This window comes from Boleophthalmus pectinirostris, unplaced genomic scaffold (assembly GCF_026225935.1).
Source record: "Boleophthalmus pectinirostris isolate CB_2022bp ecotype Guang Dong unplaced genomic scaffold, ASM2622593v1 HiC_scaffold_14, whole genome shotgun sequence".
Lineage (NCBI taxonomy): Eukaryota > Metazoa > Chordata > Actinopteri > Gobiiformes > Gobiidae > Boleophthalmus > Boleophthalmus pectinirostris.
Window position 1 is genome coordinate 3,601,126 of NW_026571047.1, and position 19,375 is coordinate 3,620,500.

The 19,375-nt window shown below is 39.4% G+C and overlaps 1 protein-coding gene across 2 annotated transcripts in view; it reads right to left on the reverse strand.

Annotated features, from left to right (window-relative positions):
* The window catches only part of LOC110175801 (myosin-16-like), an 86,346-nt gene that overhangs the window by 41,143 nt on the left and 25,828 nt on the right, over positions 1-19,375 (reverse strand). Inside the window, exons 1-4 of one of the 2 annotated variants that reach the window (XM_020942014.2) lie at positions 13,627-14,017; positions 7,732-7,836; positions 3,288-3,374; positions 20-144 (exon numbers count right to left, since the gene is read on the reverse strand). In XM_020942014.2, coding sequence (XP_020797673.2) covers positions 20-144; positions 3,288-3,374; positions 7,732-7,836; positions 13,627-13,776 — 467 coding nt within the window. In that variant the 5' untranslated portion in view covers positions 13,777-14,017. Of the gene's footprint in view, positions 1-19; positions 145-3,287; positions 3,375-7,731; positions 7,837-13,626; positions 14,018-19,375 lie in introns of those variants that run through there. The other variant, XM_055150196.1, reaches the window with a different exon arrangement.

The following is a 19,375-nucleotide window of genomic DNA, read 5'->3' on the forward strand; positions in this document are numbered from 1 at the left end:
AGTTGCATGCTAGTCCGACCGTTTGACGTGCTCCTCCATCCCGTTCCTCTGCTCCATGGTCCCTGGTCCGTTCAGAGTCTCAGGCCTGTGCTTCTTCTCCAGCTCTGACCGCAGCTGACGCTCTTCATCCAACTGGTACTCCAACTGCACCCCCCAAAACACAAAGAAATCGTAAAACATCTGGTCATAAAAGGCACACTCCAGGCTACAATTCACTTTACTACAAAAGCCAAGTGCTAGAGTTGCGCTGGTGATCAATCATCTTTAGACGTTTATGAGCTCAGGGCTTCAAACACGGCAATGTACAGGACCTATAGAGGGGAGGGTTACAATGAAGGGTAATGAACCAGAGAGCTCCTTTTACTGTACACAACTGCTGCGGGTATTTACAGCATTTTAATGAGGGTATTACGTTAAATCTACTGCTAGATTTGTGTAGCCATATTTTATGAAATGACTTTGTTAATTAGCTGTTACTGACTTAATTAGATAATTGCTGGATTTCAGACAACGTCACAAAAAGCAGATGATGGTCAGGAAGTAAAGACAGACACACAGACAGAACCCTGTTTACCTCTGTTGACTCGGCATTAAAACAAAAATTGCCTAAATTCTGTGCAGTCTATGGTTGCTACAACTGCTCTAATACCTCCATACCGAAAGTGTCGTGTCACAAGGGAGTCAGAGCGTGTTTACATGAGAACGCTTGCGGGTAAAAACAACTAAATATTTTATCAGAAGTGTCTTTTGTTTAGACCAGATATGTAAAACTCAGACCCGGGGGCCAAATTTGGATTGTAAGATCATATCAAATTTCTAAAATGTTGTTATTATTTTATATTATGCTTGTTCTGGATTCAATGTTTAAGCAAAACTATTATTAAACATTTATTTTAATAAGAGAAAGTTTAACATTACATATCTCGAAAGAAAAGAAAACATGCAGATGTTGGAATTTTTAAATAAATATTTAGTTTGTCCCACGACTTAGTCCCAGTTTTTAATTTTGGCTTCGATGAATTTGAGTTTGACACTCATGGTTTAGACAGTGACGATGTTTTTGGAGCTTAAAAATCACAAAAATCTGAAACTACCACCACCTCCAAAGTGGAAAAGTTGAATACGCTCTGCCGTAGCCTTTCCATCTACACTGCCCAAGACACAAAACTCTGGTCAGATGTGCTCAGGTCGTGTACGTGTTTACGTCACATACATACAATACAGAAACTTGCATGCATACATGATCGAATTCCACACACTTTTGCGTCGCCGTACACATGCAGATTTCCTCCCGAAAACACTCATCTAAACGCAGAATTATACGTGAAGACTCACGCCTCTTTTGCGTCTTCTGTTCAGACCGTCATCATATAAACGTAGGCTCAGTTTAAAAAAAATGTACAGAAAAAAAGACGACAAAAATGGATCAACAATTTCCAGCTAAAAACAGGAGGCGCAGAAACGGACGATGCTAGAGTTTGCAACGACCACTTTGTAACAGGCAAGACTGTGTCATTTATTAATTAATATAGCAAAAAGCTTTATGTGGTGCTACTGTTGTAATTTGTTGTAACCCAACCAGATTTTTTTTATTATTATTATTTTTTAAAGGATTTCATTTGACCCAATGATGTTCATTTTGTCCATGAAATCCTTTAAATTAAGCAGCCGAAACATGTCAACAAGGTAAATACACTTTACTGCATTGTCTTTAAAAAGAACCTAAGAAGTTAAAGGATTTCATTTGGCTTGCATAGTAATACGAGATCTGCAGCAGCAGATCATTTTTTATATCCATCGTCTCAGCGCCGGGAATATCCTCCAAATTGTAAGAAAAGTCAAACTTCTCCATGTCGTACAGGTCAAAATCTATATTTAGACTTATTTTTTTCCACAATAGCGGGACTGTGCCCATTCAAACTTTGAGCGTACCCGTCGTCACCCATCGTGCTGTGTTTTGAAACAGAGCAAAAAACTTCCTGCTTTGCGCATTATCAGGGTCACGTGAGTGTAACCCGGCAATGAAATGTAGAGCTATGGTTATTTATTTATTTTTATTATTTTATTATTTTATTTTTTTTATAATAATACTGATTGCTGTTGAGTGTCCATGGGCTACTTTCAAAATGGGGTACGGGATTTTCAAACTGTGAAATGAGGAAGTATTGGTTAAATGATTATCCGTGGTCTTAATGAAAACTAGAAATCTATGCCTGCAATCTCAGTTAAAGAAGCTATACCTGTTTTGTGTGTGTGTGTGTTTGTTTTTCTTAAAAATGTGGAGAAAAAAAACAGGACTAGTCCATTTTAAACTTTTTTGTTTGTTTGTTTGTTTGTTTGTTTTTTCAGCTTTCAGAGTCATGTTGTTGTTTTGCAGAGAGTAATACTCTATAATTTGATGCCGACAGCAAACATCAGTCTCATTTTGACCCTAAAAGCTGCTTTTACAATATATGTACTGGGACAAAAAACAGTCCAGGTAGAATCCATGGCAAAAGAAGAAAGTCAATTTGTCAACTGGACAAAAGGTTATTTTGGTTGAATACATTTCGCAGATCATCCAAGCTGCTTCTTCAGTTCTGGTCAGACGATGGTGGACACTGCCTTATATCTGTCTGAAGGGAGGAGCTAACTACACTGAAACTACTCTGAAACTAACACACACACTTGTTTACAGTTTCTGTTTGACCAGAAATGAAGCAGCAGCTTGGATGAGCTGGAAAACATATTTGACCAAAATAAACCATTGTCCAGTTGGCAAATTGAATTTCCCCTTGTGCCACCCTTTACTTTGTTGACAAAGCTGCAAACCCTCGGCCTGGAGTCTCCTGAAATGGTTTCCACTTGACAGCTGTGCCGCGTGAGGGTCAAGAAATGCCAAACGCAAAGCAGTGATGAAAGCAAAGGGTAAAGGTTATTTACAAATGTTTAATCTAAAACAAGTTTGGAGATATTTTGAGTGTGTTTTTGTTTACATGTGTTTTCCATGTGTCATTCATTGTTTTAATGCCTTCAGTGAAAATCTACAATGTAAATAATCATGGATATAAAGAAGAAACAGAAATACAGTGGAGAGCCAGGCCTGCTCAGTTTAAGGATGTTTTTCGGATGGTTTTTCGTGGTATGTTTTGTCATAAAACATTTGTAACACTGAATAAATGCAAAATCATATACTATATAACATTTCAGACAGTAACCATCCTTCCACCACCACAAAGTTACATAGTGCTTCTTTAAAACACGAGTAAAACTGATGTAAATAACTACTAAAATAAATCTCTACTCACGTCTTGAGCGTGCATCTGCAGCTGGCTCCTCTGCTTGGTGAGGCTCTCCACCTTCTCCTCTTCGCTCTGGAGGTCCTCGATGGCCTGCTGGAGGAGGAAGAGCTCATGAGACCACGCCTGGAGAGCACATGTCCATCTCCTGATCAAACATTTGAACAGCCTGTCATGACTGGTGTGCATTAGAGCTGCAACAGTTTCGGTCACTCCCAAAACATCAATAGTCCGTCATATGGCACTGATAAAACTATATTCTGCATCTACTGTGATATTCTAAGGATCTGGGTGTAAGATTTGGATTTTAAATTTCATAAACTCAGCCTGTGTTCAAATCAAATATAGCTTCTTTTGTTGATTTTAGTTTTAATGTTGATTTATAATATGGTGCTTTCATTCTCAAGGAGTTTGTCGAATGACCAGGATCATGTTGAGCAGTTAATACGAACATTTTAAGACCAAAATGACACAAGAGCAGTTACAAGAAGCGTGGTGGCAACTTTTCAGTGTAAAGTCAATTGGAAACGAGGAGTCCATAGCCGGTGTTCTGTCGAAATGAACTCCCAGCAGCCTAAACACAGTGACGTCTATCGTTTCATGCTACCCTGTCGAAATAGGCGACCTTACGTTTTTCTGTTTACAGTTTTATAGATCTAATAAAAGCCAAACTCTGACCCTGACCTACCCAGTTTGACACATATTTCTTTGGATTAGAGACAGTTTATCCATTGAATAATGCTCCCACTGTAGATTCACCATTAGTCACTCATTTAGATGAATTTGGGCAGAGAAACTCATTTCCACAGGCCGATATCTTCTATCAAATAAGACTCCAACTACATAAGAGAAAAAAAATGACTGGAAACACTGAAATCTTTATATTAAATAGTGTTAAAGATATAATATTTAACGCTAATATCATAGGCTACAGTGTGAATTTCCAGTTATAATATAGTGATATTTTATTTATACAGTTCCTTTCTAAACAAAGTTACAGAGTTTTCTACACATGGAAACAAAATAAAATATGAAGTGATGAAAATGATAACGATAAAATCAAATATTAAATCCAGACTATTCAGTCATCTAATGTAGGTTTTCTGCTGCAAATCTAGCAGCACATGTTGATGTTTAACTGGTCAAAACAGACAATAAAACCAATACACTTTTAAAATGTGACTTGTTACTCCACTTCTGCTTCGGGAGCTCAAACTGACAGCACTTAAACTGTAACAGAGCTTGGGGGTTGTGTGCATGTTTAGTAGCTCTAGGAAGCTCAAATCAACGGGTAGACCATTTTGACAGGACATCAGAAGTGCACCCATGAACACTTCTTATGTGGAACGCTGCAAAAAGTGGGTTAGTTCATTTATATATACAGTCTATGGTGCTAATGCAGCCATTGCAGCTCAGTGAATGAATTCTTGAGATTTTGAGCTTTCACATGAGGAAAGATAAAACAAACAAAAAAACACTTGGATGTGTCATCTATCTGTAGGTTTAGGCACTCACCCAGGCAGTTGTGATTGTAGGAGCTTTTTTAAAAACTGTAAGAGCACAGAACACATAACTTAAGCTGAACATTAGGTTAATGATGCAAAATAATGAGATGCCAGTTCTAATGCATGAACCTTGATTTTACAGCCTTGACCTTTTACAAAATAGTGATTCAGTTTGGTGTTGCTGAATTGTCATAAGACTGTCTGTAATGGCGTTTGAGTAGGGTGACCAGATTTTCAAAATCAAAAACTGGGACACTCCCAGTTTGGAGTGATTGGTAATAATAAAATAGTGAAACCAGTGCATACTTAAGGAGAATTGTTATTCACTCAGCCCATTCATATTTATTCATAACTAACATGTGAGTCAGTAAAGTCACATCTTCTCAGTGTTTTTTGGTCATTTTTAAGCAGCTTTATTCTGTATTTTACTAAAACAAATGACAATTTATGTCTCTCTTGGGGTACAACCGTTATTACAACATACCGCTACTCTGAGAGACCCCCACTCCGACAATCCTCCATTCTAACATCCCCCCATTCTGACACCTTTTATGTCGCCATTCTGACAACCTACTCATAGTTTGGAGCGTGAACTTTTTTTTCCTTGTATACATTGCGTGGACCGCACCTCTAAACCAGAACTAAATCCAGGACTAAATCAAGAGTAAAACCAGGACCAAAATCAGGACTAAAACCAGGTCTAAACCAGGATTTAACCACAACTAAACCATGCCGTGCACACCGCGCCTCCTACATCTCCAGTCTGTGAAAATATTGTCCCGTAAAGAGCGGCACCACAACTCAATAATGACCTTATCTGTCAAATGGTGAAATGTTGACATTAAAAAAAAAAAAAGCTAAAGTACCACCACTCTGACCAAGGGAAAAAAAAATGTCGGAGTGCAGGGACGTTTGATTTAGAAAAGGGACAATTAGACGTCAATGACGAAGTGGCGGTAAGTCGGAATGGCAGCATGTAACTCCTCTCTTTAAAGTTGGCAGGGATCAGATTGGTCAAAAATAGGGACACCTGAGATATTTCTTGTGTAAACCTGGGACAAATCACTCATTTTGTACAAATCTGCTGGGACAGAGAACACAGGGCTCAAAACTGGGACTGTCCCGGGTAAACAGTCTAGTCATCTGCGTTTGAGACATTTGCAGAATTTGAGTCAATCATGGTAGTTATTAACTTGACTATATTTTTCTTTTTTTCTTTTTAATGTTTGTCCACAACTCATATCAGTTAAAAAGAGCTTGCAGTTACAAAACCTTTATTTTTAGAAACTCACCGTATCACAAAACACAATAAATATTACACTAAAGTCAGTCAATGTTTGCGATATTTAACATAAAATGAACATGTTTAAAGAGTAAAAGAAACTGAGAGCATGTAGAAGTAGTTTGTATGTTTCTGTAGTAACCAACCAAAACTTCTAACTAAAGTGTTGCATATTGAATTTTGACCCAAATGTAGTCTAGTTTGGAGGTGAGCACTTGTCAGTATTAGAAGCACGTGCTGTACGTTAGCTGGCGGTGTTCGCTGACAGATGTTCATTGATCACACTGGCTCTTTAGCGCTCCCTCAGACATGTGCTTCTGTTTAGGGCCTGACAGTTCTACTACTCCGTTGGGCAGCGGCTAAGTGCTCCCCGCAGAGACAGCACGATCAGTTACAGCTCCAGTTAACATCATCATTAACTAAAGTGACATGAGGGTCACTTTTAGACCTTTTAAGAGGTGTACTGAAACAAAAGAAGTAGGAGCAGTGTGCAGGGGGAGGGGGCAGTAGGGGGACGCCTTGAAATATCTGAGTGGGGATTGTGGTCAGCAGTAGTGGGGCGTCTCCTAAAAAGTTATAGCAATTTTTTTTTGGTACTAAATCAAAAACACAGAAATGGCTTTATAGGCCAAAAATACAGTATCAGGTCTGGCCTTTTCCCCCCTTTAACAGCACATTTTATTCAAAACATTTTAATAGGCTAGAGATGAAAGTTCTATAACTATATTTTCTTATTTGCTTCTATGTAAACTAATAAAAGATGGTGTCTAAAAAACTTGAAAAACATCATTTGCAGAAGTCAAAGTTACTCTTCACTTATCTAATTGCATCAGTTTTATAAAGCACTTTCTTGGACACTCAAAGATGCTTCACAGATCATTGTTCATTCACTCCACACTCAGTGGTAGTAAACTACTATTGTAGCCACAGCTGCCCTGGGGCAGACCAATGGAAGTGAGGCTGCCAATCTGCACCATCGGCCCCTCAGACCACCATCCTACCATTCTACCTATCGCTCACACACACACACACACACACCACTTTCATACTAAGCAATGTGGGAGAAGTGTGCCTTGCACAAAGACACAATGACAGTTTTTTTTTTTTTTTTTTTTTTCACGACTGGCGCCCTCCCTGTGGCACCTGATTTTCTCAGTGGTCTCCCACCCAAGTCCTGACCAGGCCTGGTCCTGCTGAGCTTCAGAGATGAAGCCTGACAAACTTGTATGGTCACTGTCTGCATTCCTACTAACTAAATATTCACCACAATGAGTTTAGAAGCACATTTCATAACTTTCAACAACTAGGATGCTAACAGCATACTTCCTGATTCTCAGAAGATAAAATAATTTTTTATTTAGTGCAGACCACACAGACAATGTTTTCATTTACCTCAAGAGCAGCTTTGCTTATGCAACACAGTATCTGTACTGGTGTAAATACATGTTGCTGTACTACATATGAACAGAGGACCACAGACTGGGACTGTCTCCCAGAAACACCAGTATCACTGGATTTGTCCCAGAGGAACATTATAAGCATGCTTACAAAACTGAGTCTAAAGTAACTATAGATACCCCACCACATATCAATCCAAATGCCCTTTGCCCCTCAATTCCACATGCTGTCCTTGATGTCCATGTGTGTGTAGTGTGAGAGTTCAGACCTGGCTGAGCTCCAGCAGATGTTCTCTCTCCTCCTGAAGCTTCCTCAGCTCCTCTTCTCTTTGCTCCAGTGTCTGCAGCAGCCTCCGCACCTCGCTCTCACTCGTCTGAAACACACACACCAAGAACATCTTCAAACCATCCTTATGGAGGAGATGTGATCTCCACACACACATCAGTGTATAGTAGAAACATCTGAGTGACACATGAGGGCACGCTATGACAGATCCAGAGCACTCCATACACTTCAAAGCACTGTCCATTTGTTTTCATTGGAAAAGAAAAGTCTGAGCTGGAGTGTGTGCAAAGTCTGTACTTAAACACAACCATGAGCATAGGGAGGGATACAATTGGCAAATCTCTGTTTCACCCCTAGTGTATTTCTCCCTCTAGTGGACACACTGCTGACTGGAGCTTGGTGAATCAGCAAATGAGTAGTATGTAGTGATGGACGAATGGAGCCTCGTGAAGCATTGACACCTCAGTCACAATATTGTCTCAAATGGTTCGACGTGTCTGAGGCTTTGGAGAAACACTGACCTCTAGTGGACAAATTTAACCATTGGCACACAGGTGTCTCAGCATCGATGAAGTATTGTTAGTGTAAGACAATACTTGTGTGCAGAGCGACACCGTACAACAACAACAACAATAATGATGATTTAAAATAATAATATTAATAAAGAGCAACATAAATAGCTGCTGTAAATAAGAAAATACATGGGATGTGATTGGCCAAGGACAAAAAAGCAGGAAAATATATAGAACCATAGTGTGGCGGCGCGACAATGAAACGTGCGGCAACAGTGCAGCCATTCCACACAATCACCTCATAATATACAAACATTTAGTGGCAACTCAGAAATTTCATCATTGGAAAACAATTAACTTGAGAAGAAAAAAAAAACATACATGCCAAACAATAGGTGCTGACATTTACGGAAAAAAATCAAACAACCAAAGAACAGTGTGCAAAGAACAGAGAAAAAGAGAGAGAGAAAGATAAAGAAAGATAAAGACAGACACAGAGAAAGAGACAGAGAAAGAGAGAAAAAGACAGACAGACATAGAGAGGGAGAGAAAGAGAAAGAGAGAGAAAAAGATAGAGACAGACATAAAGAGACAGAGAAAGAGAGAGAAAGAGAGAGACAGACAGAGAGAAAGATAGAGAAAGAGAGAGAAAGAGAGAGACAGACAGAGAGAAAGATAGAGAAAGAGAGAGAAAGATAGAGACAGAGAGCGAAAGAGACAGAGAGAAAGTTGTTGGTGTGTTGGACAAAATTGCACTTGCTGTGACAAAATGTAGTCTATTTCTGAGCCACTTTAAGATATAATAAATGAAATTATAATACAATTATGACAATCCTTAGTTTTTAATCACTGTACACAAAGTGCAGTGCACATGGACTTGAGTTTTCCACCAGTTCACTGACAGTGTTATTATGCAGCATGTCTGATCATGTGCTATAGATAAACTTTAACTATTACTATTCTAGTCATCATCATGGCCGTTGCTGTTGTTATTGTGTAGTTATTATGTTACACTATTATGTTTTTATGGGGCCTACACAACATTCTGTAATAAGCAACATAAGTGCACCTGATTATAAGGCACATTAAGCAGAAGTGCGCGTCCCAGAAGAAACAGCGATCGAGATGCCGAATTTTTTCGCCGCATACAGACTGAACCAGGACCGAACCAGCAGGACTAAACCGGTACTAACCTTGGAGTTGAGCGCAAAAGAGAGCGGAGCAGAGTGTCCACGCTCCGCGGAGCAAGGTGTGCACGGAGCGGGGTGTCCATAACGCGTGATCAGGCCCTGTGGCGCGCGGAGCTCTGCGCAGTGTCGGTCCCTCCCCCTACTGCTTCTCTCTGCGTGTCAATCGCTTCAGTGTATCGAAGCGTTTCATTGGCTCAGCGAATATTCCGCTCTGTGATTGGTTCAGAGTGTTCAGCGCACTTCTGTGGTTTGACAAGCGCTAAACTGCTACAGTATAAAAGATGCACCAATATTTCTTAAAAATGTTGGGTAGTGAGGAGTATTGTGTGACGTTAGTGGTGATTATGGAGACTCTTGGCGACTTTTGGCATTTGTTTCATTTTCGATGGCGTCTACAAGTGGAAAAAGTGATCCATGGTTTGGGATCACTTTGATCTAATTCCACCTAACAAGGTAACACCTATTTTCTTATTTACAGCATGTTATTTATGTTGCTTTTACATATTATATTAAATCATCATCATTATTATCATTGTTGTTGTTGGTACGGCGTATTGTCTTATTGTTTGTCCACTAGAGGTCAGTGTTTGTCCGAGGCCTCAGACACGTCGAACCATCTGAGACAATATTGCGACTGAGGTGTCAATGCTTCACGAGGCTCCATTCTCCCATCACTAATGATCATGTCTCGGAACAGTTAGTTTTACTCAAGTTTGAAACAATGAAAAACATTTTAGCAGCAATAAAAGGATCCATAAGTCACCTATTTGGACATTAAATGTAGAACATTTCTTTTCTTTTCAACATTCAATTGAACCAGCAATATTGGAACAAAATAGTCAGTAGAACTGTATACTACAGACCTACATGGAGATTGTGACAAGGTGACCCACCAAGATATTTTTTGGTCTTTGGTTAACAATGGTTTAAAGGCTTTATATTACAGAGAGCTTTAAGCCATTAAAGGACCAGTACACACCAAAATCACTTGTTTCTACTGATGATCTGTGTAAATGGGTCTAAAATATAAATGTATCCCTATCATTTAGATATACACATTTTAGTGCATATTTGTTAAAAATCTGACTTTTGGGTCAAACCTGTGTCTGTAACGGGCTCTTTAGGATCAACTATGGTCAGTACATTTGCATTTTCAGGTTGGACTAACGGCCGCTGATGAGATGCAGGTTTTTTACTTGAGTACAGCCACTGGTGTCTTTGGGCGGGATGTGAAGAGCCCCCCTCAGCCCCGCCTCCACCTGGCACCGCTGGTCACCGTGATGTCCCACCGTTTCTGGAGAAAAGGGAAACGGCGTGATCTGAGCACAAATGTTTGCTCTGTTTCAAAGTCTGGAGTGCACCGATCCGCGTCGTGTTGGATTGTTGTGGCTGTCCATCAGTTGTCAATCATCGCTCATTCAACGATTTCTCATATTTAGCTTCAGAAGGGTGTTTAATATCTCTTGGACTTGGACTTTTAACCATATATTGTCTTGCATTTGAGGCTTGAGAGCTCAGAAAATGTACTGTAGTTCCCATTAACACCCTACTCTACTTTGTACTTGCACGCAGTTATTAAAACCATGACCATCGAGAATTGTTTTGAAGCTTTGTCACCATGTATGCTTTCCACAAAAATGTTGAACCAAACTTCATTAGGGTCATATGAGGTCAAGTCTTCGTTTTGTAAATTTGTCAGGACTCACAAAGCATTCTCCGTTTACAAAGCGAGCATTTCCAGCTAATCTTTGCGACAAAAGAAGTACCCCGCTCCTTCTCTGACAAATCCTTAAGTCAACGGAGCTCGCAGGCACGTCCCATCTTGCCTCCTCTTCTCTGGACATATTAGTAGAACTATTACCCGGGAACTTTATCGGATAAGTGCTGTGTGTTTCAGAATGTTGGGAGTTTTGTGTCTGGTGGATAATTTCTCCAATGATTCTCTCCACTTTGGGCGGCCAGGTTTGTACAGTGATGTGACGGCGGTGCATTCTTGTGGCATTCCAGAACCTTGATAGCATCTTAATCCTTTAGTACAGTACACAGAGGTTGGAGAGCGGAGCATATCTACAGAACAGAGAAGAGCTGCAGGCGTGGAACTGCCCATCCTCACTCCTGACAGCTTCTTCAGCCATTACCTCACAAAGAAAGATGGACGTGGTGTGTGGCATGAGGGACAGACACACAGGACGTTTGTTTGCGGAGTTCATTTGTGTTTCTGTGTGGGGTTTACCTGATCTCCCCGAGTCAGTGGGTGGCATTCTTCTGGTTTATCCCATCAGCCTAACCTCCCGCTGGGGACTTGTGGAGAGAAGTCCATTGGCACTGGGTTTTTTGTTTCGATCTGAATCAAGTATGCCAAGTACTACTAGGTCTATACCAAAGTGTTTCTCACAGCAAATAAGTTCAATAGAGACCATAAAGCAGTTGTAAAGCCCCCAGAGAATCGGTGCTGTATGTCTTGTTGGTGCATATGAACACTGAACATTTTACAAAACTCAACTTACTGTATGTCACATTTAAGCAGAAAAAGTTTTTTTTTTTATTCTCCATTGAAATAAATGGAATCCCCGTTTACCCGAAAGTGCCACCACAAGAAAGCGTTTTTTAGTAGCATTTAGAGACAAATAATAAGGTGAATAAACGAAATACAACAAATATAACGTAACCTGAAAGCTTCCCTGCTTAATCTGACAAGAACCTTTATAGTAATGTGCGTTATCAAGAGTTCTGCTTTAGTTCAGATAGGCACCAGTATGAAACCAGACATGCCACAAAGGGCAGATCCAAATGAAAGTAAAAACAAACCATTGAAGAAGCTGTAAAATACACATCAGTGTCTGCTTGGAATAATCTACCAAGAGATGTTACTATTACAAATACTAAACATCAATTTAAAAGGCATCTTGTTGCGCATCAGTAGTAGCCAGACTGGTGCCACCTAGTGCCTCCGCTCAATTTAAATTTCAATTCAATTTCAATTTCAATTTTTCCAGCGACAAGGTCAGGAATTGGAATACACTAGACAGTTTGCAAGATCCCCAGAAGTTGTAGACCGCGCACCGGCCAATCAGTGAAGAGCTGAACCAACCTGAGTTGAGATAGCAGCTCCATACACTATCCTCCTTTGTACTTCCTCTGTCAAATACAAATTTTGCATTTTTATTGCACCTTTAATTCGCAAGTTCATCTTGCAGAAACAACAATGATCATTGACAGACATGGTCACTCTCTGCTTTGTTTGCTGTTGATTACTTGGACACCACTGAGTGTTCCGGCACATTAAATATGTCACGACCATATAGCAAAGATTCATTAAATTAAAAAAAAACCTACCCGTCTACCCTTGAGCGAACAAATCCTCATGCAGTCAGGTCAGACTGTTTCCACAAAGTGAAACTAGCTGATGAATCAGGCCACAGCAGTAGTGTCCCAAAAAGACAAATCTCTAACTGTTGTGGTGCAGTTGCAATGATGTCTGTATATTGTTATTATGATGTCAGTTCTGTATCTAAATGCCCCATAAAATAAATAAATACAAATTTAAACTCCTCCTCTGCTCCTCTGCTGTATGCTGCAAAATACAGAGAAGCAATTCATGAATTGCAGTCTATTGCATCACAGCAGAGTTTGTGCACCAGAGTGAGACTGTCTAATATCAGAATCAGAAAAAAAAACTGAGAACGTCGACACATCTCAATTGAGCTCAACGGTCTTGTTTACTTTGAAGCCTGTACAGGTTCTGAAAGTAATTCTCCCATAAATTTTTCCCATCAACAATGGATGCCAGCCAACTCTCTGGAAATGTCTGTCTAAAATGTTGTTGTGTAAAGTCTAAAGCACGCATTTAAAACTTGAAATGGGGCTATATGTATTAATAACTTAGCATGAGAAATGTACTTACAGGACCTGGAGGGAGTTGGGTCACTGTTGAGCTTCATATACAGTACTGTACGTTTATGGCAGTTTTACGATATACTGCTGATTGCAACACAATATTCCCTCACAGTTAACATATTATTAAAACATATTTTATGTTTCTGTAATTAATAAACCAAATTTAACACTGCTTGACAAGTACACATATCACGCCTGTTAGTATAGTTAGGATAGTTTGCATAAAACAAGCCTCAAATGTATTAAAGATTGATTCTAAAGTGAAAAAGAGTTACCCACAGTGGCCACCCTCTGCTCCAGTGTGGCGCTGTATCCGTCCCAGTCCAGCTCCTCAGGCTCGGCTTCGCACTCGGTCTGCTTCACATTAGCCTCTTCAGATCCCCCATCACGACACGACTGTTTCTTTTTAGGACGTTTTACAGAAGTCATCTTAATCCTGTGCGCCTCCTCTCTTCACTCAACGTGCTCTTTGCCTCTTTCCAGGTGGGTTCCAGCACAGTAACTATCCTCGTACGCTCACGGCTAGAGATACGATTCCTCTTTCAGCACTTTTGTTCGAAATTTCCAGAGCTATTGCTGTTCAGTCGACACTAGCAGTCATTACGTTATGCCAAAACAAGCTAGAACTATCTACACGGTATATTCAACTGTTACTGTCTATAGAACTTGGCATGCAACATAAAAAAGAGGGATGGGAAAATAGCACTTTTTTTTCCCTTATTGCACAAGAGATTCAAGTTCAAAGATTATGAGTAGGATGACCAGACGTCTCTGTTTCCCCGGGACAGTCCCAGTTTTGAGCCTGTGTCCAGATTTATCCAAAACCAGTGATTTGTCCCAGTTTTATACAAGAAATGTCCCAGGTGTCCTTATTTTGGACCAATTTGATCTAAACTAGGTCTAAACTAAGACTGAAACAGGACTGGGTCAAGACTGAACCAGGGTTAGACCAGGACTGAACCAGAACTACACCAAAGCTAAACCAGGAATGAACTAAGACTAAACCAGAACTGAACTAAGACTGAACCAGGACTGAACCAGGACTGAACCAGGGATAGACCAGGACCGAACCACAACTAAACCAGGACTAAACTAAGACTGAAACAGGACTGAACCAGGGTTAGACCAGGACTCAACCACAACGAAGCCTAAGATTAAACAAGGACTAAACTAAGACTAAACCAGGATTCAACTAAAACTGAAACAGGACTGAACCAGGGTTAGACAAGGGTTAGACCAAGGTTAGACCAGGACTGAACCACATCTAAATCAGGACTAAACCAAAGCTAAACCAAGAATGAACCAGGGTTAGACCAGGACTGACCCAGGAATGAACCACGATTGATCCAGAATTTAACCCAACTAAACCAGGACTAAACTAAAGCTGAACCAGGACTAAACTAAAGCTGAACCAGGACTAAACTAAGACTGAAACAGTACTGAACCAGGATTGACCCAGGGTTAGACCATGACTGAACCACAACTAAACCAGGACTAAACCAAAGCTAAACCAGGACTAAACTAAGACTAAGTCAGGACTAAACTAAGTCTGAAAAAGGACTGAACCAGGGTAAGACCAGGATTGATGCACAACTGAACCAGGACTAAACCAGGATTAATGCAGGGCTAACCCAGGACTAAACCAGGGCCAAACTAAGACTAAACCAGGACTAAAGTAAGACTGAACCTGCACTGAACTGGGGTTAGACTAGGACTGAACCAGGACTGATCCAGGACTAAACCAAAGCTAAACCAGGACTAAACTAAGACTGAACCAGGACTGAACCACAACTAAACCAGGACTAAAACAGGACTATCACAATTTTTGACTAATCAGATCCGCGCCAACAGTAAAGAGTAACGTAAATTGTCATTTGTTTGGCCAAATTTGCAAATGACCATCCCTCAGATCATGAGAATCCACAATGTTTCACGCTCTTTTCACTATTTTATTTAAATCAACCACCCCAACCCGGCTGAAAATCTGGTCACCCTAATGATGAGACATTCTAGGACAAAATCAGTCAGTAAAATAGTCTTACTACAAACAGGCCCAACCAGGATATCTGCTGAACCAATATTCGTTTTCAGCATTGGCGCATCCCTTTTAGAAATGTCCAAGAAGCAACACCAAGACCATTTAAAAAGTAAACAAAAGAACCGTGGAACAACCTGACAACCTGGTCCTTCCCAAAATCCTTCAAACAGCCAAAAACTGCTAGTTGATCCTCTCCTCAACTCCTCAAAAGAATCGCCGTTGCAATAGCGCAGCGTTGCAGATAAAGCATGTGCAGTGTCTCGGTTTAAAATGCCTTTCTGTCTTTCTGTCCACAGAGTTGTAATCATCATAAATGTCTCGGACGCCCACACCGCAGCGGAATGCCCCTGTCCAAGAACAAGAGACGGATTGTGCAACGGACACCGCGTCTTTCCTCATTGAAGCCATCGAAACCAGCAAAGGTCAGATTAGCATTTATCATAAAGTAATCTGACTGGAGCTGACAGTTGATTTTAGAGCTGGAATTGTCAAAGAAAATATCTGTCTTCACCACACCACTAGAGCAAAAACTTGGAAAATAGAATCAGGTCAAGCAGTTTGCCTTGGTCCAAAGTTATTCCTCCCTTGATGAGTTCTTAAGTACTTTTTACAACTTTCAGAAGAGACAGAGTGATCATTGTAACTATAACAACAACAAGCATGCTAACCACGCTCTTCCTGGTTGTTATTATTATAGACAATAAATCCCTTTATAATTAAATGCTGACAGTACACAGTGGACTTATTTTGGCCCTAAAATTTGCATGAAGACACGTTTTGCTCATATTAGGGGTATAACGGTACAAAAATCACAGTTCGGTACATTCCTCGGTTTTGAGGTCACGGTTTGGTTCATTTTCGGTACAGTATGGGAACAAACTGTAAAACCATTTGCTTGTTGTTTATTTGTGTGTTTATTGAACCAACAATTTGTTTTAACATCATACAAACAGGGAAAAAATAATAATAACAAAAAAAAAAAAAAAAACGCGCTGCTTGGTAATACTAATAAGTTCAATAAAATATTATCAAATAAGCAACAAATGTATGAGATATTATTACAACTAAATAATTCCTTGTAAACAGTAAACTAAACTTCTCAAAAAGTAAAGCGCAACACTAGCATGAACTTTTACTCAATCTTAAGACTTTGGGCAAGAAAAAAAAACTACTTGTTTGCAGTAAATGGGCCCGGTCAAGCAGAAGTAAACAACAAGGCCAAAAATTCAAGTTAATGCATCTGATCTAAAAATGTATTGAACAGATACATATGTACTCTAGTTTATGAAACTGTTGACCTTTTTTCTGTACCATTTTTGGTTCTAAAGTTCCATATGTTTTAAACAGACCATGTATGAAACATGGAACAAAAATTATTTCCCAAATTTCAAAGACCTGCAAATCATGTAAATAAATGGATGTATTTCATCATATCTTGTGTTATTCCATCTTTGAACTGTTGATGAAGGTACATGATTTAAAAAAAAAATATATATATTATTTTAAAATTAATTTTATTAATATAAATTATTATTATTTATATTAAAGTTTTCAGAAGAAAAAGCGACAAATGATGTAAAATCCTGCACCTTCTACTTGTTTGTACAATTTTCCCTCCGTTACTTTTCCCTCCGTTACCATGACCTTTCTTAATAAAAAATCTAATGACTCAAAAAGTAAGAGGTTTCTCAACCTAATCTTGTACCATATGGTAGAAAACTATATGAAGCAAATATTCAAACCAGTTTGTTAAGGATATGTAAGTGAGAACCAAGAGTTATCACTGTTTGGATTTATTGTCCAAAAAGTGCTGCATATTTCATTCCCTCCGTTACTGACATGAGTTTTTTAAATTTTTGTCAACAACTTGAAAGAATATCACAGGTTTAACTTGACCCTGTTGGAGTGTAACTCTTTCCTACATTCTGATACTTTACTTATTTCAATAGTCCCTCTAGTTTCTGAATAAGAGACATTTGAATGTAAAAATCTGCCCGTTTCCCTCCGTTACCACCTGACCGAACCCCAGTGCAGATCTGTTGCAGTTACAACAACCGCCAAGGCTGAAAATATACTGTCAGTAGGGACAGAAGTCTATGGGGGGTGGTGTGGGGGGGCTGCACATGTTAGAGGCAGAATGTTAACACACACAAACTGCAAATTGCGTGAATTCACTCGTGCACAGTCCTGCACCGAACCGAATGTCTCGTATCAAAACGGTTCACCACAGATACATGTACCGTTACACCCCTAGCTCATATACATGGAAATAAAAAATTTAAAATAAAAAATCTGGTACAGAGCCTCGTAATGTCCCTTTCAAGATTTTCTGAGGTGGGTAGAGTAGTCAAAAACTGTATTCAAGGAACAGTAGTTGCTTAAAAATAACATTACTCCAGTCAAGTGAAAGTAGAAAGTAAGAGTAGTTTACTGAACTATGTGGAAATGTCAAGTGTAAGATGGCTATAGTTGTAAGAATTACAGTATGTAAAATGTAATTTGAAGGACAAACCATTAAATAATGCAAACAATCTGACGTAGAAAGGATAGAGCACAAAAATTAGATGAACAAAATCATGTGCAAGAAACACAAATGTTTAAATCATTTAAAGGGCCTGTATTACACTATTTTCAGATCTATGTTAATAATATAATATGTCCTCATCATAAACAGACCTGGAGTTGTGTTTAATACACAAGTTTGTCACTCAAACAGAAAACATGATGTCATGTGGTAAAACAGAAAAAAAAAAAAAAAAACAGGTCCCGAGACATCAGATGAAAAAAAGAGGTAGAGTGGTCATTAAAAAGTCCAAAGCAGTAGTACAGGTGCTCTGCGAGGGTTAAACCTGAAATCTGAACAGACTGTTGCCCGTACTGGAAAATGTAAAAGTGGACAAGGTACACGGTTGGCCATCCTTTTTTGTCTCTTTTTCCTACAGTCAGGTGATGTGGTCACATGATTACAGTGTAATTGTATTTAATGGCACCTGACGAAGCCCTGACGAAGCCCTGACGAAGACCATCTTGTTGGTCGAAACAAGTTGGCATCCCTCCACGTAATAAAGGATTTTTGATTCATTCAGTAGGAGTGTCTCCGGTTTGTACCTTGCCCGCTTGTACACTTTTCAGTAAGGGCAACATTCTGTTAATAATTCCGCTCTGTTTTTTGATGAAGTAACATAACATGACTTAAAGCTCACAAGAGTCAATGTTGTGTAATACAGGAACTTTTGGAAATATTGTCAGCATGACGCTTTTGTCACCTGTAGACAAAACACTTCGGAAGAGTAACCACAACTTTTAATGTTTGCTTATTGATACAATGTATGAAAAAATGTCACTCACATAGGAGTTAAAACATGATGTCTGAAAACATCAATTACAATTTTACTGATTTGATGAGCTTTGAAGTTCCTTTCTCTGACTGAGAGAGAGTCAGTATTTTAATTCTGTTGAGAAAGGCCAAAATGCTATTCATATCAGTGCATGAGAAGAGGTTATGAATGAAAAATAACATTTGCTCCAGTCCAAACCCAGAAAGAATCACATTGAATTCCTGTGTTTCTCAAAATGGCCCAAACAAGTACCACAAGATGGGCCTCCTGGATTGTGTGGTCTGAGGTTGGACTCAGTTCTGGTCATGGAGGTCCCACCAAACCTGACGGCTGCCACTCCAACGTAGCAATGTTAGCACAACGGGGGTTCTCAAACTGGGATGCAAGGTCTTGAGGTTAAAGTAAGTCTGCTGTGTACTGTCTGCATTTAATTAGAAACATTTTATTATCAGTCGATCAGTATATTATCTTTGGTGTTAGCTTTGTCATCACACAAAACTCACAATGACACATTATTATATTCTGAATGCATAAGATAAGTGAAGAGTAACTTTGGACCACTGCAAATAGTTAGTCTTTTGTTAGTCCAAATGTAGTCATAATCCTCTTACTCAATTCCAGTTTACACAAGGTGACTGAAGTGTTTTTGGTC